The sequence below is a fragment of the Uloborus diversus genome, chromosome 1 (assembly GCF_026930045.1).
Source record: "Uloborus diversus isolate 005 chromosome 1, Udiv.v.3.1, whole genome shotgun sequence".
Classification (NCBI taxonomy): Eukaryota; Metazoa; Arthropoda; class Arachnida; order Araneae; family Uloboridae; genus Uloborus; species Uloborus diversus.
In genome coordinates this window covers 68,381,703-68,406,856 of record NC_072731.1, presented here as the reverse complement: position 1 = coordinate 68,406,856, position 25,154 = coordinate 68,381,703, and the positions used below count along the sequence as shown (strand labels likewise).

At 31.9% G+C, this 25,154-nt stretch overlaps 1 protein-coding gene across 4 annotated transcripts in view; it reads right to left on the bottom strand.

The window, feature by feature from the left end:
* The window catches only part of LOC129230298 (rho-related BTB domain-containing protein 1-like), a gene marked incomplete at its 3' end in the record, with an annotated part of 130,513 nt that overhangs the window by 19,414 nt on the left and 85,945 nt on the right, over nt 1-25,154 (bottom strand). For all 4 annotated transcript variants that reach the window (XM_054864705.1, XM_054864715.1, XM_054864710.1 and 1 more), the window contains 5 exon segments: nt 2,760-3,142; nt 3,948-4,196; nt 4,909-5,116; nt 17,010-17,207; nt 18,535-18,638. In XM_054864705.1, coding sequence (XP_054720680.1) covers nt 2,760-3,142; nt 3,948-4,196; nt 4,909-5,116; nt 17,010-17,207; nt 18,535-18,638 — 1,142 coding nt within the window.

Below are 25,154 nucleotides of genomic sequence, written 5' to 3'. Positions count from 1 at the left end.
GACTTTGGAGTAATGAGCAACTATTTTTTACCGCTATTTTGAAATCTCATTAAATGTTGTCTAAAGCTTGTACTAAAACTTACATTTCCAGCTCAAAATCAGAATAATTGGACGTGCTTAAGTGTCAGAAACTGACCTGTGTTCAGAAGTTGAAATAAACTCTATCACAAAAAAAAAAGAAAAAAAAAACAGCAACCTAGAAGGAAACGAGCGATCTTCACGAGGCTTGAAATGGATGTGGCCTATGACGAGATAAGATAATGATTACAAATTCAGCACCAAAGATTGTTTCATTAAAAAGTTAAAACAGAATAAAGGTTACGAAACCATAAGTTGTACTGCCTCTGCGCAACTATACAAGACAAAACCTGACGTGGTATGGAGTGAAATAGATTACCAATGACCACTGATATTAAATTGGATTCATAGTTGAAGATAACATGCCTGCTGTCTGTTACAACCCAGCTACTCAAGTGCAGCGAAAATCCGATCCATCGCAATGGACGTTGGTTTGAGATACCAGCATCTTTCAGTCAACTCAGGATTGTTTTTCTTGATACCATCAGTTTCTTGGAAGGTGTTTAACGGCATGGAACTAATGTTAGCAACCTTGTTGATACGGTAGTGGCCGCTCTTATGATTTGCGATCTTCCCGCTCATTTCTGCTTCTAGAATGCCTTAATTGACCGCAATTGAGTGATTCATTTACTGTTACCCACATTAAGCTACTACCATATCACTCCGGCCGAGGTGGCAGCAGATACGCCCGTACAACCTACCTGCTTCTCTGAAACCTACTGTACGTCTGTTTAAAAAGTCCAACAATTGTTCGTATGCCTCTAAAAGGTCCTCCTAGTCACAATAGCATCCTTACAGCTCTACAAAGTTTGTTTGAAGTGTCCTTTGACACAAGCTTTCACACTTTCAATCGTACATATCTGCGCATCTTGTATGCGCATAGCGAGCTTACCCTTTCGTCACTGGCAACGAAATTAAAATCATCTCTTACCAAACTACATTCTTGCTGAGTTTGTTGGTTGCAGCTCAAATTATTCTTGATGCATACATTTTTTTTCTGACAAAGTGTATTTCAACTTTTGAAGACAGTTCTGTTTTTGCTACTTAATCACGCTCAATGATTCTGATTTTGAGCTGAAAATTTAAGTTTAAGTCCAAGCATTAGAAAAAGTTCAATGAGATTGAAAAATTGCAATAAAAAATAGTTGTTTGTTACTCCAAAGTCTAAAGTGCCCTCTAATGGCATTTTTTAAACTGCATCTTCAAAATTTATTTTCAAGAAAATACCGATAAAAAGAACAATTTTAGCAAAAACCGCAAACGAATCGACCAATTTTTCTGTTTTTTTATAATCATTTGAAATTCCAGACCCTAAACTTGAATGGCGTCTATCTCCTTCAGAAGACGTTTTGGACTCTTATTTTTGCCATTATATTGTTTGTCCTGATGTGTACTATCACCCCTTAAAGCCTTGCCAAAGAGTTCAGAAACTTCCTGTATACTAGCCGTAACCAGCCTTATGTTTGGAGTGGGTGTACCAAACACATTTCGAGAGAAACCTATATAATCAGTAAACTATGATATTTCATTTGTAAAGTCAGACCTCGATTTAAGGAACCTCTAACAAATTTCGCAATTTTTCTTTTTCTCTGCCTAAAATGAAGGCAAAAAACCCTATTTACCCAATAATAAACCTGGAAATAACAAATCATTTTAACAGCCAAAAAAGATTTTTTTTTTTTTTTTGTTAACTTCAGTTAGGAAATATTGGATTGTTTTCTAAATGTTTCATCCATATTGTTCAAAGCAGAAAAACACTTTTTTTTTTTGAATCGGCAATTTTTGATGGGCGAGGGAAACTTACTTTTTCAAATGCTTTACATGGCCTGGAAACTGTAAAAACATATCTCATGCAGCAGGCTTCAAAAGACACGGTATATTTTTCTCTCCATAAAGCCGAAAGAGAACTTTTTCGAGTCAAGTATCAAGGAAATTGCCCAAACATCTATTACTTAGTAGTTTAAATTTCAAATTAACTAGCATGTAAAAAGTCATGGAATGCTAAACAAAAAGTGTCAACTTTCTCATTTTGGATATTTTTCTGCACTTGCTTTTTGGGGTTTTAGATAAGGTAAGTGTATTAAAAAAAAAATTCAGACCACGATATTACATGTAACCCCGATTTAACGTATAAGTTTTGGTACCGATGAATTTGTTAAATTGGGGTCCAATTGTATATATACTATTGATTTTTCTTGCAATAGATTATTTGAATGAGTGGGTTGCTTTAAGGACAGTAACATGAGCAAATAATAAAGATGCTGTATGCTTTCAACTACCCACAGACAGAAAAAAAAAATTCCTATGTGTGTATTATTTGACTTGTATGCCTATTAAATAACTCAGAAAAATAGGTGCCCTTACCAATATACGAAATAGAAGCAATACTTCTCAAATGTATATTTTTTGACACTTATTGAGGTTGCAAGAAACAAAGGAATGTAAGAAACAAAATGAAAGCTTTGAGTAAAATAAATAAAAAGTTGGAACCATAGGTAGGCATTCAATTAAACAGTATTTTAAATTGTGCAATATCCTTTAATTGTGATCGGCTATGGAAAAAATTATATTTTGCGGAAGTTAAGAAATTGCACTCAGAGGGACTCATGATTTTGGAAAAATGAGGTATTGCAGAGATTGCATTGCATGTGATTCTTAGAGAAACCTAGAAATTTACAAACCTGAGGCAACTCTGCATGGCACCTGGAGTTATCACTTTGGTTAAAGTGACTATTGTCTGTATAGATGAAGTCACTCTTCCTCTGTGGTCAAGACCCTCACAACGCTCGATGCTTATGCACTGATATGCTCGATGATCCAGGATTCTCCGAATACCCGTCGTGATGTTAGTTGATCCATGAGATGATTCAGGGTGAATCTGACAGCTTGAGCGCCTACGAACAGCACCATGGTGGTGGGTTTCAACAGCATTATTTTGATTGGCATTGTGATGGCTTCGAGATAAACAGAAAGAGGCACAGGTGATGACAGAATGTGGGCTGTCAGTGATTAATTGCTCAGTGTCCATGTTGAAATTCCCCACAGAACTATCTGAAGAGCTAACCTGGAGATTGAAAAAGCATCATTTTCATTAATTATCATATTATTTTGGCTCGTCAAAGAAACTGCTCAAGTGTAAAAAGCCATGATTCTTTACTGTTATTGGTATAGTAGAACCTTGATTAACCAATTTTTTTTTTAAAAATGCAAATTTAATAAAATGATGAATTTTCAATATGAAAACAAAAATAATTTCTGGAAATTTGTATTTTTAATGCATCTTTCAATACTTAACATGGCATTAAAAAAACTCAATTAACACTTTAAAACTTACTACAAGGTGTTTTCTTATTTTATTTTTTTAACTTAAAAACATAACTTTTTTTACATTCATTTTCATCTTTTAAAAACATTCTGTTGTATTTTCCATTAATACATTAAAAAAATTTGCGACCCTGACAAGTTTAGGTTTTCATTCACCAAGATTTTGGACAACCAAGGCACTTGCAGTCCGAATTTGCTCGGATAATGGAGTAATCGAGTTTCAACTGTATTTTTTTTAATGGAAAAGTATTTTTATTCACGAGAAGTTTACTAAATAAAACAGAATGTTGAGCATAAAGATTATAGGAACATGATATTTTTACGACAGTACTAGATTGCAAAAATGTAAGAGTTCTCCCTTCCCCTCTCTCACAACACACACAAACATTTTAGAACTATATTTGTCTGAATATGTATATATCAGTGAACCTGCAAGAATGCAATAACCTGTACTGAAAGGGAGAAGTTATAACTCAATTTTAGATACTTTTAAAAGCAAATAAATCTATACCACACTAAAATAGGAGGTTAAACTTAATACATACCACACTGGAATCACTTGCACTTCGACCTCCAAGAGTAGACTCTGACGATAAATCTATAGTGAACAACTTGTAAAGAGAGTTGCATACAGCAGACAAAACAGATTTATGGGCAGCAAAACCCACTTTTCCAGTAAGGAAGATGACATCTGTATAAGTCTGGCTATGGAGTAAAGACAGCATATCATCTTCAAACTGAGGAGGTGGTACAATCACTTCTGGGGGTCGGGGCTCAGGCGGACAAAATGGAACCTAAAAGAAGTAAAGCAAATTATAAATGTAGTGGAAAGAGCTAAATTGTAAGACGTCATAAAACAAGTACAAAAAGTAAAGTACAAAATGTTTCTAAATACAAAAAAAAAAAAAAAAGTGGATAATGCACAAATAATAATTATGCACTAAAACAAATAACCGTCAGTTTATGCTTTGATCTAACTGCATTTTTTTTAAAGAAAGCATATTTTGTCCTGAAATTTCTTAAGTACTTGAATACTTTTTTAAATAATCAGTTTTGCTTTTCTTAAATAACATATATTTCTTTCTCTCGAAGTTTTCATTGGGTCCCAAACTCTTGAGACTGTTGTAGAAACTCCCCATAACTCAAACGTTTTAGGGTCCCTTGGGACTTCGGGCTATTGAGAATTTTGACTGTATTTATTTTCCTTTACTCTAATGTAAAAACCATGAAGAACTGTCAACTTTTGTTCATTGTTGTCTTTAAATGTTCATGTTTAATACATTTATTACTATATTTTATGTCTCATCATCGTTTATTATTTTCCTCATATTTCGCTCATTGACATTTTTACTAAAAAAATGTTTTCCACCTGAAACAAAATATAATCAATAACACTTAGAACTCTAAGTGTTATTGGCTGTTGCAGTCATAATGTTAGAATATTCTGCCTTGAACATCAATTGAAAAATTCAATTGCTGATTAAAAATTAGCATAAAGCTAGATACCTGTAATAAAGGACGTTGAACATGCTTCAAATTAGTCATCCAAAATCTTTGCTGCCTCCTGGCCAATAGTGCCGCACGAATGACATTTTCAAAAACTTCGTTCACACCAAAGTGAGTTAGCACACTAGTTTCATAATATGGAGCTCCAATTTCTTTTGCCACAGATCTCCCTTGCTCTGGTGTTAGTATATCACTTTCTCTAAGAGGCCTAAAAACAGATACTTCTTATTTTCAATGTAAAAAAGAAAAATACATGGTGAAACACACTAGTATTCTAAATATGAAAACAAACTTTTTTTTTCAAATACATATTTTTTATTTTATTTATAATATCCTTAAAACATTATGTACTGGAAACGGAAGCATTAATCAATAAATGTTCAATGCAAAAAGTTCACAACATTTTTGCTTGTTTGTATACGAACAGCCATTCTGAATTTCTTTGATGAAAAATTAGAAAGCAAAAATAAAATTTAATTTATAAGAGGCAGCGCTTCAATCTGAATAAAATTTTGGTAAAGTGAACATTTGTTATCTGAATAACTGACCAAAATAATATTCCCCCCTTTTTTTTTTGTTTTAACAGTAAAATCAAACACTATCTTAGCACCTTTAAATTTTCTGAGAAATATCTCTTTAAACACTTGAAAGTAGCAATACTCAACCTTTTCTTTATGCAAGTGCGAATCTGCTGACAGTGTGACGTTTTTATGGCTACATTTGCACTTTATACCAGTAATTTTAAGCTTTGTGAATCTATATATTTCTTGTTTAAATTAATATTACAGAGCAAATCCCTATGGTGGCAACTGTGAGCTCCCTCCCCCCCCCCTCCTCTTTATTTAAAATAAAATTTCATGTTCCCTGTTAACTATTATTAAGTTTCACAGCATTTGATCGAGTAATTTTACTTTTTAAATGACCATTTCAAAGTGGAACTTAATTTATATATACCTTCTGCTTGTGTGTCGAAGGAAAAACTATTGCAAATTCCAAATCTTAATTTTTCTGTCTATTGTAGCATTTGCATGGAACCATTTATTTAAAGGTAAAGTATTGTGATGATTGAAAACTGATGATATGAAAACTTCACATTACAGTCAAAGATTATCAGATTTATATGAAAACTATAATGTGAAAACTTCACATTACAGCTTTCATAGTAATGGCAGTGATATAAATAGTTCTACCAAAGCTGCACCCAGTCTAGAAAGTTATGCTAAAATAATATACCAACAGAAAGAATGGTATTTATAATTACAATTAAGTCATTAATTAGGGAATTGAAGACTTAAAAATGAAAGATGAGCACACATGAAAAAAAAAAACACTAACAGTTGCTGTCATCGTGTTTTTACTTCAAATAATTACACATTTAATAATGCAGAAATATGATAATGTCATAAATACAGTCGAGTCCCCTTAATGGAATAGCAAATTTTAAACGAAAAATTATTTTAATAAGCGGGATATTCAATTAAACTGAAATAACATAATAGAATCAATGGTTTGTGGTACAATGGAAATTTTTTTTTTAACCTTAAGCGGTATATTCTTTCAACCGATATTCTAATTAAGTGGCCTTTATACATAAAAAATATTTGTGTGTGTGTAATAAAACTACTTGTTGTCATGTTTGTAGCTAAACACCTTTTAGTTTCAAGCATAACAACAACAAACAAAGGCAGTAACAAAGGCTATGTCATTTCATTATTGCAAAACAAGTCTTAAAATAATGAAAGTATTTTAAATAAATGTTGAATTATAACACACAAAGAAAATGAATGTGACTAAAAAAATTATTGCACAAAAAAAGAAAACCAGAAGAGTTATGTGCAAGAGAATAAAACAAATATTCAAATTATTTGTACAGTCATTTCATTTGAACTGATTTAAGTTTCCAGTGCATTCTTTGCTTGAACTAAATAAATAATTCAGTTTTAGAAATCAAAAATCTGAACAATATTAAAAAAGAAAATTTGAAGTCATATATTTTGAAGTTATAAGGGATTTCTTTTTAATTTCAAAAAAAAAGAGTACATGGATGAAAAGACGAAAAGTTTTTGTGTTCATACTTTTGCTTTTATATTTTCTGTTTTGTTAATATGTTTTTATTCAATGACACTTAACATTTCAGCAAATACATTCTAGTCACAAACTGCTAGAGATATACATACAACAAATTAATTGCTATGTGACAGAACATCTAAAACAGCTTCACAATAAAACATAAATCACAAACTACACAACCATGTGCAAAACCATGCAGGAAAAGCACTGGGATACAGCAATCTACCATGAGCAGTATAAGGCTGGATAAAGAATTCTTAAGATTAAATCTGAATAAGCCCCTACTGGAGAACCAGAAAAAAATATTGAAGCATTGTTATTTTTTTAAAGGAAAACCTCAATATTAAGCTGTTTTTAAATCTCTTCTGCATATTGTACTACAGTGGTGGACAAAATTATAGACTTAAATTTTTTTTATTTTGTTTCAATTACAACATGACTCAGTTTAAATTATTTTCATTGAAGTAAAGATGAATAGTTGAAGAAATAGCTCTAAAATTAGTACATCTTATCAATTAAATTAAAAAATTCATAAAATTAGAAAATTTGCAAATTTAATATTTTATCATTACGTGAAACCTGGACAAAAGTATAAACTCAAAGGTAAAAAATCCAGGATTACGAGAAAGTTTCGTTCGAAAATGTTAATTTAACGCCATAGAATGAATAAATGTTGCCATCAGTGATTGCTAAAAATTTTGTTTTTGGAAATTTATGAGAAACATATAAATGCATCGCTGGACAAAATTATAAACTCATTTTTTTTTCATTTTTCCAATCATAATTTAATTCAGTTAAAAAACTTTTTGTTCCAGTAAAGATAAATAACTCTCTCAGCATGGTAAAGCAGGATTGGCATTTCTTAATGGAAGATAGAACGCTGAAGATTACCAATTAATACTGGAAGATCATCTCTTACCTTTTGCTCATCTAATTCCTGGAGGTAACTGGTTATTTCAGCAAGATAACGCGAGTGTACACACAGCGAAAAGTACAAAAGAATGGTTCAAGCGCTGGGGTATCAAAGTTATCAAATGGCCAGCTTGTAGTTCGGATCTTAATCCGATTGAAAATCTTTGGGGGACCACGGTTCGCAAAGTTTATCATGATCGGCACCAGTACCAAACCACAGAGGAATTAAAAAGGGCAGTACTTTCAGCATGGAATCATATGCCACTGCAGCTGTTAGAAACTCTTGTGAAATCTACATGCCCAGCCGCATATTCGAGGTAATTCAGAAAACTGGGGGTCCAACTCGTTTTTAAAAGTTTGTAGTTTACAATAATGGCTAGATTTAATGCAGTGTTAATTTTTAAAACATTTCAAATATTGATTTTTTTTTTCAATTTATCCATGTTAATAGCAAAATTACATTCTCCTAAATCTATGCTTTTGTTTTACTGAAGTAATTGCAAATGTAACTTAATTAAACTCAAAAAAAAAAAAAAAAAAAAAAAATGTCAGCTTATAATTGTGTTTATGCAGTATTGTAAGTTTGTAATTCAGCATTGGTTCATTTTTGGATATTAAATGCTTAAGTATTTGAATAAAATTCTACCAAACTTCAGAGTTTCTTACTTTTCAGTTGATACATTGGTCCAGGTTTCATGTATTATAAAGATATTAAAGTTGAGATTTTTTTGATTAAATTATTTATTTTATAAAGTTTATGAGTTATACTGAATTTAGGACTATATAGTCAGTTATTTATATTTACTGGAACAAAAAGCTTTTTAACTGAGTTAAATTATGATTGAAAAAATGAAAAAAAAAAATGAGTTTATAATTTTGTCCAGCGCTGCATTTATATGTTTCTCATTAATTTCCAAAAACAAAACTTTTAGCAATCAGTGGTGGCAACATTTATTCATTCTATGGCGTTAAATTAACATTTTTGAACGAAACTTTCTCGTAATCCTGGATTTTTTACCTCTGAGTTTATACTTTTGTCTAGGTTTTACATAATGATAAAATATTAAATTTACAAATTTTCTAACTTTATGAATTTTTCAATTTAATTGATAAGATGCACTAATTTTAGAACTATTTCTTCAACTATTCATCTTTACTTCAATGAAAATAATTTAAACTGAGTCATGTTGTAATTGAAACAAAAGAAAAAAAAATTGAGTCTATAATTTTGTCCACCACTGTATGTGAAAGTACATTTTGCAGAAAACTAAGTTAAAGACATGAGAGTAAATGTGTTCCATACAATTTTATTTGCACTCTGGAAAATTATTATAAGTCAAGGTGATTAGATTACAAGGAATTATTAGTAGCTTTTTAAATGCACTTTGTTATGGTTTTATGAGGACACATAAAAACTGAGATGAAACTACATGGTAGATGAGTAAAAACTACTGAATTATGGACACATAAGTTGATCCACATAACAATCTTCAGAGGAACAAAAAAATTATACAAATCTCATTTTGTAATATACTGCTGATTTTAAAGAATTTTTTAATCTTTATTTTTTATTTATTTATTCATTTATTTATTGCTAATGTTCTTAATAACTTTTTTTCGAGTGTTTTTAACGATAACTGTATCTCAACAGTTGACACCAACAAGACACAAGCTATAGTACAGCTTGAGGACTTTGTATTTTCCTGGGATGACGTTTTACTTCATTTGAAAAAAATTAAAGAGACTAAGGCTCCAGGACCTGATAATATTTATCCAAAAATTTTAGTTGAATGTGCGGAGGAATTAGCAGATGTAATCGTAAATATTTTCAATGCTTCTTATAACTCGGGGACAGTGCCAGAGGACTGGAAGCTGGCTAACATTACACCGCTCTTCAAGAAAGGGTTTAAAGGGAGTGCGGGAAATTATAGACCTGTGAGTCTAACTTCGGTGGTTTGCAAAATTTTTGAAACATTGATGAAAATTAAGATAGTAAATTTTCTAGAGACTAATAATCTATTGACTAGTTTTCAGTACGGTTTCAGGAAAGGTAAATCTTGTGCAACTAATTTATTACATTTCTATGACAAAGTTACCATGGCTTTGGACAATAAGAAGCCTGTAGATGTTGTTTACATTAATTTTCAAAAAGCTTTCGATAAGGTACCGCATGTTGCTCTACTTAGCAAATTAGCTGATATAGGAATAGGAGGGAAAACTTTCATTTGGGTAAAAAACTGGCTGACCGGAAGGAAACAAAGGGTAGTTGTAAGGGGAAATTATTCTAATAGGAGTGAGGTTTTAAGCGGGGTTCCTCAAGGCTCAGTGTTAGGGCCTGTTTTGTTCATTGTCTTTATGAACGATATTCACAAAAATATTTCTGAGAACATGAATTGTTTTGCTGATGATGTCAAAGTTATGGGGGCTGTAGAAAATGAAAAACAAGCAAAACAGCTGCAAGAGGATCTGGATCATATTACGGAGTGGGCTGATAAATGGGGTATTGCTGTTAATGTTGGGAAATGTCAAGTGCTACATTTAGGGCATGGAAATAAGTGTACAAGTTATTATTTGCAAGGTTCAGTCATTAGTCAGGCAGACAAAGTTACTGATATGGGGGTCTTAATAAGTCAGGATTTAAAGTTAAGCCAACAGTGCTGCATTGCTAGTAACAAGGCCAATAAGATGCTTGGGTTTATTAATAGATCTATTTCAAACAAATCTAAAGAAGTTCTTCTGTCCTTATATAGAAGTTTGGTAAGACCTGATTTGGAGTATGCTGTTCAGTTTTGGTCTCCTTATCTTAAGAAAGACATTAATGTATTGGAAAGGGTTCAAAAGCGGGCTACAAGACTAATAAATGGACTTTCTCACTTAGACTATGATTCCAGGCTTAGAAGGCTAAAAATGTACAGTCTTGAGCAAAGAAGAGACTAAGGGGACATGATTCAGTTGTTTAAATTTATTAAAATGAGAGATGTTACGGGGCTGAAGTTTAGCACTGAAAACAGGACAAGAGGACATTGTTTTAAGCTATTTAAATCTCAGGCTAACATGGATGTTAGGAAAAAATATTATTTTAGCGGGGTAGAGGTACCTTGGAACAGTTTACCGGAAGAGGTGGTAATGAGCAAGGGATTAGACAGTTTTAAGAGGGCCATTGATCTTCACTGGGGATTGTAAATTGACTAGGACCAGTCTAGCTAGGCCCAGAGCCTGTTGCTGGTCGTCACTTTTGTATTTGTATTTACTTATTTTTTTTTTTTTTTGTCCCATAGTTGCTACTTGAATCTCATCTTTTCATTTTACAAGCTCAATAATCATATACCAAGGAAAGTTTTCTGGACTCTTAAAAGATACATATGCACCAAAATGAGCAAGAAGTTATAAGATTTTAAACTGAAACTTATTTAGTTAATTTTATAAATGTTCTTTATCCACTACTAACAATTATTGTTATGCTAAGTGACACGATAAAAATTTTTTTTTTTTCTTCAACAGGAAACGATATCACTAATGATGTCGGCTAAATGTTACATAAAATCAACATTTTGCAAAAGTTACCATGTGATATATCAATTTAAGTGAATTAAAATTTGTCAAGCTTAGATTGTTTGCATAAAGTTAAACTACTCTATACGGCAGAAAAAAAAATCTAGTTACTTCTTCCTTCTTGATGATCTGAATTAAAATTATGACTACTAAGGATAAAATAAGAAGAAAACAGCGAAAAATTATACTTATAATAAAAAAGTTTTCCCAAATAAGAGAAACATAGATGTATTGTAAATCATAATAATATAGTTCCAGCCATATACTGCAAAGTGAATTCCTAAACTACTGAACTACATAAAAAGAAGAAAAGCTGAGAAGGTAGGTCTAAGAGTTAAAAAAAAAAAAGCTCTTTCTAAACCACGTACAATCCACTTATAAGAAGCTAATACCTTCCAAATTCTGGAAACCTGCTCGAGACACAAGGATGGTTTCCCCTGTAAAATATAAAGCATTTAGATCACTAATCTGAAAATTCTACCAGCCAGAACTTCTTAAACTTGTTCGGTTTCAGCTTCATTGTTCAGAAGATTACCATCATTTGGTCTTGTGTACAAATTTGAAAAGTAAATTTTTTGAAGATTGTTTTAGTTGGAGTAAAAGCACATAAACATTGCTATTCTTTACATTGACAAAACAATATATACTAAACCGGAATTTAAAATCTTGATGTAATAGAGGTAAAATGTGAATTTCATCATTAAATCATAATAATACTTAACTAGCAGTGGCGCCGACTCCATGGGGCCTGAGGGGGCAGAGCCCTCCCAATAAATCAAGAAAATTATTTGTTATATTATGCTTTCTAAACTCATACATTTATCTTTTACTTTCCTTGTTTGAAGACAGTTTACCTTGTAAAATACCTTCAGTAATGAGTTAAAACAAATAATTATTGCAGTAGTAAGCAGGTTACATGAAAATGAGTGGTGTGAATAATGATAGTGTTACGGTGCTGCAAGCACACTTAGAATTTGTCCCAGTGTGCAAATTTACGGGTCAAGTCTGCGGCATGCTCATCTAAGTGTTGCTTATCTGGAAAAAATATATGAGAGTTTGATTTGTATATTAAACGGAAGGCGTGATAGTTTTGAATACTTTTGGGGATTTTGTTTAAAAGAAAAACCTTCACAAAATTGATGATCCTTCGTTTTTTCGGAATCGACATATACCAAAAAAGTATGAAAACAAAGAATCCAGCTCACTGCACACTTTCAAAATCCCAAAGTACTACAAGGCAATAAATACGTTGAGGTTTGTAAAATGGTGCAATCTTGCATTATTGGGCGGGTTACATCAACTGGACTCACGCAGGTCATTGCAGTTGAACAAGAGTGTTTGCTTTTATTAAACAGAGGTGAAACAAATTTTGAAAAATCCACTGAGTTTTACAAAAATAACCGAGACATTGAGAGACTGCGTTTACACTTGAAATATGTTAGCCGATATAATTAATAAAATAACAACTGGTCTTAAACAACATGCATAAATAAAATTACCTTTTTACAAAAAAAAAAAAAAAAATACTGTGTGTGTTTGTATTTATTTTTTCCTTTATTCAAAGTTAAAAAAAAGTGTCAGGCTTGTCGAGTTTTTGTGGTTCTAATGTTGATTATATGACTTTAAAATGTTTAAAAAACCTTTAATCCAAGTGCCCTACCTTTTTCAATGTCTAGCTATGGCACTGTACGTCTCCCCGTAAAAAAGAACAAAAAAAAAAAAGTCTCTTACCAAGACAAGTGACATGATCTAGTTTAGCCAAAAAATTTGTATACTAATTTTTTGATTGTTTACTTTGAAAACGCCATGTCACATTTGTTTGTTTTAATTATACACACCAGAAAATATGTAAGTTAGCATTTTCAAGGTACGAAAATCTGACCTTTATTTGGGGGGGGGACCTCTGTGGGATTACATAACCCTCTAAACCTCCGGTGATGTGTAGCTCCCTCAATAATTTTTGCAAGTTGGCGCCCCTGTTAACTAGTGTACAGTAAATATGAAATACTTAAGCCAACTTCTATTTTGGAGAAATTGTTCTTTGAGTTTTATTTCTTTCTTTTGCTTTCATATCATTTAAATCGATTATAATATTTTGTAAATGGTCAATACTTTACAATAATAAATCAGAAAGAAAAATAACTAAAAAATAAAATTCAAATCAGAAAAACAAATCATTTGCAAAACATTTTTTAAGATTTCAAAAAATTAACTGAAGCTAAAATAGGCTTTAATGAACTTTTTCTTTTTCTCTTTGAGTATTTCTATTAGGCTTGCCCCTAAATCTAGTAACACATATTAAAACATTGATTGTCACTAGTCATATTTTAAACTAAAATAAAGGTTTGATCAAATCATTACTAAAATCCATTATATATTGAAATGTTTCATACTTTAGAACTAAGTTTATTAATGTCTTTAATTTCCAGCAATTTTCTGCATTATATGCGTGACTTTTCTATGAAATTCCACTTCTTTATAGTCTGGTGAGCAATGAACCCATAATTTTAAAGCTGCATTCCCAATCTTAGCTTATTAATAAATATACATTTAAGGAAGGGTTTGATACGAGTTAAAAAAAATTTAGCAAGAAAGCGAAACTCATGAAAGAAAAACCTTAGCAAAATGCTAAAATATGCTAGACGAATGAATAAGATTTTGCATACCATTTGTACATGTTTTAATACGCTTTATTCTAATTTGTAAAAAAAATTTCATGCACAGTATCTCGAGAATTGCAAATACACAAAATCTAATTAAAATTTTTGCTATTTGAAAAGCAAAATTAAGCAATAACTGAATTTACCATTGAGAAGATTAAAGTTAAATTTAAAAATGATAGAACCCGATGTAACATGGGGCAAACTGGTTTAATAAAAAAAATATAGTGAGCCGTCTCCAACCTACCATTTTTATTTTATTAAACGACCACCTTTTAAAACCTAAAAACTTTTACTAAAATCAGAATTTTTTCACATTAATTTAATGCCAACTTTCCCTTTATCAAGCGATTATTTCAGATACACTTCCTCTTTGAACAATCATTTTCTTCCTACTTTTTTTTTTTTTTTAATATGTCACTTTACAGTTGAATCAGCAGATACAATCACATAAGTGGTGCATGGTGATTATGTAGTTTACATTCTTATTATGACTACTAGAAAATTGCCCGTCATGGTATGACAGGTGAAAATTGTTTCTAAATTTGAATGAAGCAATTGCCTGTTCGGTGATATTTTGATGATTGAAATTTCAACCCTAATTCCAGTAGATTAACCCTAAACTCCAGTGGATAGAATTCATTGTCAACACCTTTTTCGTTTCTTCATTCCCCTGAAATGAGTCTTATCAGTAAAACAGTGAAGTTACCGGATCCAGTTAAGCCGTGTCACAATAAAGCCTTTCTCTGCATGGTAAACATTATCAAAACATATCATGCAAAATTATCATCAAATTATCATGCTGTGGCGTGAGTTTCATTGTTGATTTTATTTTGCGCCTTATTAAGAGGACAAACTTTTGTAGCCATGGTTAGAAATCATTTGCGTTCATTCAAGGCTTAACTTAAGCGTAAAACTTTCTGCGAACTCCACCTTCCACCGGCCTCCGCAAGCGAGACCAAACCTGGGTAGTGGTGTCTATGCCCTACACACGGACACAACAAGACACACATGCCTAAACACACACCCATGAATCTTGATCGTGAAAAACATAATTTGAATTTAAGATGTAAAAAGTTCAAACTTTTAAAATTTTTTAGATTAATTTGCATCTTTGAACCTGTGTGCCTTCAGTTTTTTTCTTTTTTTACGCCCTCGAACAATCTGTGTGCCTTTGGGTTTTTTTTTTTTTTGCCCCTTTTAGTAGTCAAGGTTGGCGCCCTTTTGGGGGTCCCAGTCTGCTCCAGACTGCTTGTCGATGTTTGTGATATTTATAATACTCCTCAACGAGGTTGAACTCTACCTTCTCCTCTTACTATTTCAATTACAGTGATAAATAATCCGCATACATGTTAGTATCCAGTTTTTTGATCTGGGGCAAGTGCCCCCGTTGCCTCCCCCTCCCCCCGCTACGCCACTGGTTAGATTACTGTAGATTTCTAATGTTCTTTTAGCTTCTGTTACTTTCTTACTGCCCAAGACATTTTTCCACGACTTTCAATGAAAACCTTAATTTTCCATGACTTTTCCAGGTCTGAAATCTGTTAATTTTTTTCCCATGACTTTCCAGGATTTCCATGACCCGTACGAACCCTGATTGATTGTTGCTTGGATTCAGGTGTATGGTGATAAAGCCACGTCTCGTCCCCTGTCGCAATGTGACAGGTGTAACCCAGATCTACGGGTAGGCAGATACGGGTTGAGTTAAGTCCATTAATACATTACAGGGTGACAAGAAATAACTTGGACACATATAATACATTATAACTTTAATGCTAATGATAATATTACGATCAAACTTCAAAACAAATATGTATACACTATTTTGTATAATATATTTACAAATTTTGAAAGTGGCTACCTTTCGTATTAATGCAGAGCTTTAAACCTGTCACAAAATTTTTGGTTATGGGCCGCAGCTCACTTATTGATACTTTATCCCATTCCTTGCATAAGGATTCCTTTAGGGATGCTAAAATTTTATAAGGTTTAGCAAATACCCTTGTCTTCACAATAGATCAAGCAGAATAATCCATTGGGTTCAAATCTGGGGAATACGGTGGTCATTCTTGAGCTCCAATGAAGTCCGGAAAATGTGTCTTGCACCAGTCTTGAGTGCCTTTAGCTCTGTGTGCAAATGCGGAATCCTGTTGGCAGGTCCATCTTTAGTTTCCAAAGAACTTTTGCGACCAAGATAAGACAACATCTTACAAAATGCGTTCAAAGTATGTTTCTTAATTAATAGTTAGCCCTTGAACATCAAAAACATGTGATATTTTCCCACTAGCACATATCCCACCCCAAACCATTAGACTGGAGTCGTTAACATCGTTTAACAATGCAAGAAGGTCTCGAAGACAAGTATATTGCGGTCCATAGCCGAAAATTTTGTGATACATTTAAAGCTCAGTATTAAGACTGAAGGTAGTCACTTTAAAAGCTTGCAAACATTAGACGAAATAACGTATTCATATTAATTTTTACGTTTGATCTTAATATTTTCATTAGAATTAAAATTATAATGCATTAAGTATGTCCAAGTTATTTCTTGTCACCCTGTATTGGGCTTTTAAAAGTAGAACAAACACTCTAATGTATCACTAGATTTATAAAAACAAATTTTTGTATTAAACACAAGATGCTAAGTTCAGAGAGGTATAATGAACAATAATGTCTATATTTTACAGACAGTAGTTCAGACAAATTTAGTTTGTTTAAAAGTTTGACTCAAAGGAATCTTTTTGAACCCTGTCTCATATCTCCATTTCTTCTCTAACCACTTCAAGTCAGATTGATAGAGTACCATGCATAAAAAGTGCATAAATACCTTAGAAAGTATTTTATTTTAACTAAAGAAATTCTCACAAGCACTACGAAAATTTCTGCTCATTGTTTTCCAAAGCTTACCTGAAAAATGGACTCCGATCTCTGCAGAGACTAAGAAACTGTTCATCTCTGTACATGTATCGCAAGTCATTTTTGCAGCCAACCAAAACGATGGGAGTGCTTGGGCAAAATCGGCGAATTTCAGGATACCATATAACTTTGCAATTTCTCAAAGACATAGGATTAGCGATGGAGAAACAAAGAAGCACCACATCTGACCTGAATGTAAGCACAGGCACGTTAGATTCATTATTCTTAAACTTAACATATTGAATATATGCTTATTTTCTTATAAAATTCTTACATCAATACTTTTAATTTTAAAACTGAAATTGTTCAAAACAAAAACATGTTTTTTTAGTTTTTACCTGTAGAAAAGACAAGATTTTTTTTCACTTAAATGCTGTTTTAAAATTCAATACTAATTCAATGAATAAAAATGAAAACATTTTCCTTTCAAAGCAAGAAAATTGTTTTTAATGTGCTAATATTACAAACAAGAAGTTCCGACTAGAACTAAACGAGCCTATTTTCTAAGTGTTAATTTTTTTAGAATCAGATAAATATTTTCTCAATTATCTAAGGTTTCAGATTATGTCAAACACCTTTTAACAGTTAAAACTGATTTCTAAAAACAAAATATGGCTCTCTTATGTGAAAAAAAATATTTAATGATACAGATGAAATTCCGAAAGTTTTACTTTTTCAAGATAAATTTCAACCATTAATGACTTTTCTATTAGGTCGACTAAAAATTTAGCTATTTTGTCCAATGATTGAGCACACAATTTCACAAGCAGAAAATTGAAGAACTAAATTGAAAAAAAAAAGTTACTCTGAACATACGATTTTTAATTTCAATAGGTGAAAAATAAAAACGAAAAAAAAAGAAAAAAACTGCACATTTTTAACCCTAAAAAGGTAACAGTAATATAGCTGATCTAAATTTATTTTCAACTATTTATGTAACAGCAACAAAATCCCGTCAAGATATTTTTGTCACAAAGCATGACTTCAAAATTTGCAAAAGTTTGACTCTTGCCTATTCATGCAATATGTACTTTCCAATTGAAATAATTTAGGAATTATGATGATCATTGCCTTTGTAACCAAACAAACAAGTGCTGAAACATATTTATGAATATAAAGGAAACTATTGAATTTTTGAAAAAACACACATAATATTCACAATACTTCCCTTTTCTACTACCAACATGATATACATATTCATAAACAGGCCCGTCATTCATGTGAGTCAATTACCCCCCCCCCCCCCCCGCTTTGGAAAAATTAATTATATACATGCAAACGAGCGCTGTTTTTGCCTTTTTATTATATAATTTATATTGAGTATATTATACCCTTTGCCCTCCCCAGGAAAATTCTGGCCAGTTCATCATCAAATCTGGGCCTGTTCATATATAATATAGAAATATAAATTAGCTATAATTATTATCTGTTTCTTAAAAATGACATGAGTTTTTTACTGCAGAATTAACAAATTTTTTGAATGCCAAAAGTAGAAATAAAATATCATTAATTATACCTTCCATATGCAAACCTCCTATCCTTGTCATGATCTCCAAATGTATCCCATAGCCTTAGAGATACATTGACACCATCAACAACTTCACAGGAGCGTTCAAGAACCTAAACCAGAAAATGAAGCTTTACTAAAAAGTACACGTGCTGATGGAAAATCAATTTATTATTATTAATAATCAAAATTACTTAAGTCTGGAATACCAAATGTGTGAACTTGATAATTATGTGTGCTTTACTGATTATGTAATATCATACATTGTTACATATAATATTTAGGTAAAAATATTTGGTTTGAATTACAATTACAAAAAGAAGTAAATAACAACTGAAACAATTTCCTTGGTAAAAGTTTCAGCTATTGAAAAAATAAACTAAATAGTTAAAAATAAAACCAGTTCCCAGAAATAACAGTTAAACAGCAACTATAAACATTTATATACATATATATATATATATATATATATATATATATATATATATATATATATATATATATATATATATATATATATATATATAAACATGTCTTTATGTCTTAACCAAACTTTTTAAAACAATTATTTCTCATTGAACTAAATTGTTGAAAACTCCAATACATTGGGAGCTTCCAGTAGTGGTTTAAAGTAAATTCTGGACAGAAGATATTTAAATGTTTTCTTTCACCATGTATTAAATTTATCATAAAAACAATCATCATTTTATTTAAAAAAAGAAAAAAGAAAAAGAAAAACACTGATACAGAAAAAAAGCTCAACAATTGCAGATTTAAAAAAAAAACTGATTCAATATGATTAAGCTCAATTCAGTCTTAAATTTTCAATGCATAAGAATAGCTATGTAGTATCTTGATTCGCTTTCCATGTTTTCAAGAAAAAAGACCTCAGTTATTGTGTGGAATTTTTCTTTAAAGTTAGTATTTTAAAACATTTCTATGCATGAGAAAAATAATCGTACTATCTTGACATTTAGAATTGTGTTTCCGTGTTGATTGTTGACAGTTTCTATGCAGTTTCAAAAATAATCAGGGTTGGCTTTCTGCCGGCAGAAACTAGTTTTTGCCGTGCCAGTGGCAGAAACTGGTTATAACTGGTAAAAACCGGCAGAAACTGGCAAAAACTTAAAAATGTCTTTAATAACTCAAGTAATTAGTAAATGATATTTGTTTAAGTAAACTAAAAAATTAAACATCATTTCATCATTTAAAAAAATAAAATCCCATGCTAGTGTCCTTGATTTAGTTCAGAAAGGGAACATTCCAATTGCAGAGGCTCGTAGTATTTGGATTAATTTAACAAAGGATAAAAAATCATACGGGGGTGCTTAAGAAAGAGGAGTGACATACAGAATTAAAACAGACATTAGTGATTGTAATTTGCTCACTTATATGCTTCCTCTAAATTGTTTGTAATTGAAATTATCATGTCATGTGCTTCAAGAAGAAAGTGCAAGAATTTTACTTGCCTAAATTTTGTACCTAATGTCACAGCTTTGCAAAACAAATTGGTCCCATTTCTCAAAACTTATTTTTCCAGTCAAATTTTTACCACAACCTCAGTTATTACATGGTGAACCAGTTATACAATAGATGAACGTTTCACGAACATTGCTTGCTCCTTGATGCATTGTCTGCTAGCACTTCTGGTTTAAGAATATACTAAAATCTCTCATTTGCTCGTGGTAAATTGAGAACCTGTTTAGATATTTGAAACCACCTTTTCTAAGAGGCAATTGCAAGCAATGTAACATTTGATTTTGTGATAATTTTGTAATAAAATTACAGTATTTTGGTTAACAATTAATTACTTTTTCCATGCATTTTCTGTTGTATATCAAGAATTAATTTTTCATTTTGTGAGTTTTTGCCAGTTTCTGCCTCAAAGTGGTAGAAAGTGGTTTTTGCCATGATGGTTTTAACCGGTTTCTACCAGTGGTTATAACCGCCTCGGCAGAAACTTGCCAACCCTGAAAATAATAAGTACAAAATAAAAATAAGATAAAATCTTGAACATTCTGCAGTCAGGAATTGCTCCTTTTTTTTTTTTTTTGAAATCCCATTTTTAAAACTAGCCTTTAAAGCTTGCATAAGAAGTAAATGAATTAGATTTTGAAGTTTGGGATAGAACCTGTATTATATAAGTCTGTCCATTGAATAAAATTATACAGAATCACTTTCATTTTCATCATTTTTCTTCATTCTTTTCCAGTCCAGATACTATTCATGACTCACAAATAGGAAGACTTGGGGTGAATCAGCACTAAAGCACAGGGTGAGGAGAGGCTTAGAGTAGGGGGGAGGAATCAAAACAACCTTTTTTTAACATACCTATACCTAATAACAGGAATGAAATGGACATGTGACCAAATTTGACAAGGGGCTATCTAATAAGTGTGAGACAATGTTAAAACAATCTACATTTTAAAATGCTTTACTTGAAAACATCCAACACAATTTGATTTGCAGCAAAAACAGAGAGATAACTTTCGTTCTAATCCCTTCTTTAGAATAAAATTGAAGTGAGATGTTCTAAATATACATAAAATGAATTTCTACCCATCCCCCCAATGTCATATACTTAGTCTTTCAGTAGAATTGCTATTTGTTGGTGTATAGTTTTTAAATATATAACTTTGATGATAAAAAGTATCGAAAAATAAAAGAGCGTCGTTTTTTGAAATCAATTACTTTAATACAAATACAGTTGGCTCTCTGTTTAACGACTTTCAAGGGACCACAAAAAAATGTCCTTTAGTAGAAAACGTCCTTAAATAGAATACTTTTAACACTATAGTGGACCATCTGGGACCGTGAAACACCATCGTTAAATACAGAAAGTCATTAAACAGAGCGTTGTTAAACAGAGAGCCAACTGTACAAATACAAATGTAACGACCAGCAAAAGGCTCTTGGCCCAGCTAGGCTGGTCCTAGTCAATTTATTAGTCCTCAATGAAGATCAATGGCCCTCTTCAAGCTGTCCACCTCCTTGCTCATTTTACCACCTCTTCCGTTAAGCTGTTCTAAGTGCCCACAACCTTACTCTCTCTCTAAAGTAGTAGTTTCAACTTATTTCCAGGTTAGCCTAAGATTTGAATAGCTTAAAACAATGACCCCTCATACCCACTTTCGGTGCAAAAATTTAATCCATTAACGTCATTTATTTTGATAAATTTAAACAACTGAATCATGTCCCTTCTGATCCTCCTTTGCTCCAGGCTATACATATTAAGCCTATTAAGTCCGGTTCCGGTATCATAATACAAATCTGAAAGTCCCCTTACTAGTCTAGTTACCCTTCTTTGAACCCTTTCCAATACACAAATGTCTTCCTCAAATAAGGCGACCAAAACTGCACAGCATACTCCAAATGGGGTCTTACTAAACTCCTATATAAAGGCAGAAGAACTTTCTTAGGTTTGTTTGAAATAGATCTATTGATAAACTGAAGCATTCTGTTGGCTTCGTTACTTGCAATGCTGCACTGTTGACTAAACTTGAAGTCCTGATTTATTAAGATACACAGATCAATAACCTTTTCTGCCTGATTAATGATTGAACCCTGTAAACAATAACTCGTAAACTTATTTCCATGACTTAAGTGTAGCACTTGACATTTCCCTACATTAACTGCCATACCCCACTTATCCGCCCATTTAGTAATATAATCTAAATCCTCTTGAAGCTGTTTTACCTGTTCTTCATTTTCTACAATTCCCATAACTTTTACATCATCAGCAAAACAATTCATGCTTCCAGAAATATTCTCATTGATGTCATTCATAAAAATGATAAACAAGAGAAGCCCTAAAGCTGAACCCTGAGGAATCCCGCTTAAAACATCACTTGATTTAGAATAATTTCCCCTCACAACTACTCTTTATTTCCTTGCAGTCAGTCAATTTCTAACCCAAAGTAAAGTTTGTTCTCCTATTCCTATATCAGCTAGTTTGCTGAGAAGAGCAACATGTGGTACCTTATCAAAAACTTTTTGAAAATCAATATAAACAACATCCACACATTTTTTGTTACCTAAAGCCAAGATAACCTTGTCGTAGAAATGCAATAAATCAGAAGCAAGTGATTTACCTTTCCTGAACCCATACTGCAAACTAGTCAACAGACTATTAGTTTCTAAGAAATTCATAATATTAATTTTGATCAAAGTTTCGAAAATTTTACAAACCACATAAGTCAGACTTGAGCGGCGTTATGTTATAGCCAGTTTCCAGTCCTCTGACACTGTCCCTGAGTTATAAGAAGCAATAAAAATATTTAAAATAACATACACTGATTCCTCTGCAGATTCAACTAAAATTTTTGGATAAATATTATCTGGTCCCGGTGCTTTAGTTGCTTTAATTTTTTTCAAATGAAATAGAACCTCTTCCTTGGAAAACACAAAATCCTCAAGCTGTATAGCTTGTGTCTTTTTAGTGTCAACTGTTGCCAACTTTGGTATTGACCAGACGAGGAAAGCTCGAAACATTCTACAAAAAACTTTCAACAAAGAGAGGAGAGAAAAAAAACTACCGCCAACAATTTCTCAAAACACGATGCCCCATCAATTCTAAGAAAAGGATCGACAGGTACGCAATTAGCGTTCGGAGAATACTCCCTTAAGAACCGCACTCCCCCCCCCCCCCCGCCAGAAGGTTGTTGACTCGCCTACCAAGTCGTTTCGAAGGCCGCCGATTTCGAGTTGGAAAGGATCCAAGTTCGCACGTCGGATTCACTTTTCGCTCAGTCTGCGCAGTCAAAACAAAGGACTGCCAGCGAAACCTTCGATTGAAATATTTTTTCACATTGTCAAATCGAGAAAGGAGTTCATGAATCTTGCAGCCCTCTTTCGAAGAAATAAAAAATCACATAACCTCCTTGAACGACTATAATCTTTTTTTTTTTAACAATGAAAAAGAAACAGGCGCCAGAACTCATGCAAGAGGGAAAGAAGTTATACTTCTCACAGGGGTGCCCCCCCCCTAAATATCGCGAATACTACCCCCCAAAAGGAAAAAATACAACTCCCCCTAAAAATTTCAATGACGCAGTCAGCGTCATTAAGCTCCCAGATGGGCACCCCTACTTCTTAAGTGTATACGTTTTGAAAGGTTTTTACTTTTGGATAAATTCTCACTTATAAAATATGCTGTGTATCCAAACTCAAAGAAAATTTATGTTTTTTTAAGCATCTGAAATCCGAAACAGCAAAAAGAGAAACTGAATATGAAACATGTAAAATGTACGAAAACACGATATAAAAGTGCTTTTGGCAATGAAGAGAACATTTCAATTGCCCATTTAAAAAAAAAAAATGTGAGGACGAAGTTGTTTTTAATAGAGTTTCAAATTAATAAAAAAAATGCAGTATTTATATAACATCAGCTGCTTTCTGTTGCGAATTCGAAGTTACTACACCACATTTATCTAAAAGAAACGTTTTAAACGGTTTTTCTCTCTCTCTCTCTCTCTTTCTTTCTTTTTTTTACGGCCTGTTCATTCAATGGTCGGTCTGCCCTACTATTTTATAGCTTGCAGCTTTTAAATAATAGCATAGCTGCCGCTTCATTGCACTTGAAAAGTATTGAGCTGAATTTGCATTTATTTTCTATTAGGATGCACCGAATAACGTATTTTGCCGAATACCAAATATTTGGTTAAAATGTTTTCCTATTATTATATTATATTTTTAATGAAAATTTAAAATAGAATTTTATGCCAATTCAAAGTCGAAAATATTTACATATTTTGTTTTTTTCTGAAATGTGAATACGTCCGATTTAACGTCCTAAATTTATCTACATTAACTGAAAAAAAAACAATTTAAAATGAATAAAAAATAAAATAAATAATTCGAGCGAAAGTAAATTATAGCAAATGGCTAATATTTTTCAATGTTTGTGAAATGATGATAGATGTTTTTTATCTGCAATTTTTTTAAAAAATAAAAAATAGCAGTAAACATATTTTACAAATTTATGAACACATAATACTATGTTTTTTTTTTTCCTTTGGTCACTGTTAGGTCCCTAAATGAGTTAATACTAGTGAAAATAATGCAATGTGACATAAGTTTTAAAAAAAAAAAGAAAAGTAACGAAGTTAAATCCAATGTCTCAGTATTTTCTCGTTCTCTCACATTAAAATTTGGTTGAGTGTAATAATATTAAGCAATTAACAATTTGAAATAATTTTGTACTCCTACTACACTATAACCTTTTTTATTTCGCAAAAAAAAAAAAAAAAAAAAAAAAAAAAAAAAAAATGTGTTAATTTACCAATTGTCGAGCAATTCGGTTTGTCTGCCGAATAAGTAGTAGACAAAATACCAACCGAATATTCAGAGCATCTCTAATTTTAATAAATTCAATTCTAAAATTTCAATTTTTCTTATCAAAGGCAAGGATAACCGCACTTAATATATACATAATTGGAAGAATTAATTTGATACCGTTTTCTATAGTAATGAAGTTTTCTCTCGTATAATAGTGTTACGATTTACAGCAAGAAAAAAGTTATCTATGTCAAGATATTAAACTAGGAAAATCTCTTATTATGCCAATCATCTAACAAGGGATAGTGTCTTATTTGAACAAGAGCACTTTCTTGAGTACATTTATAAAGACC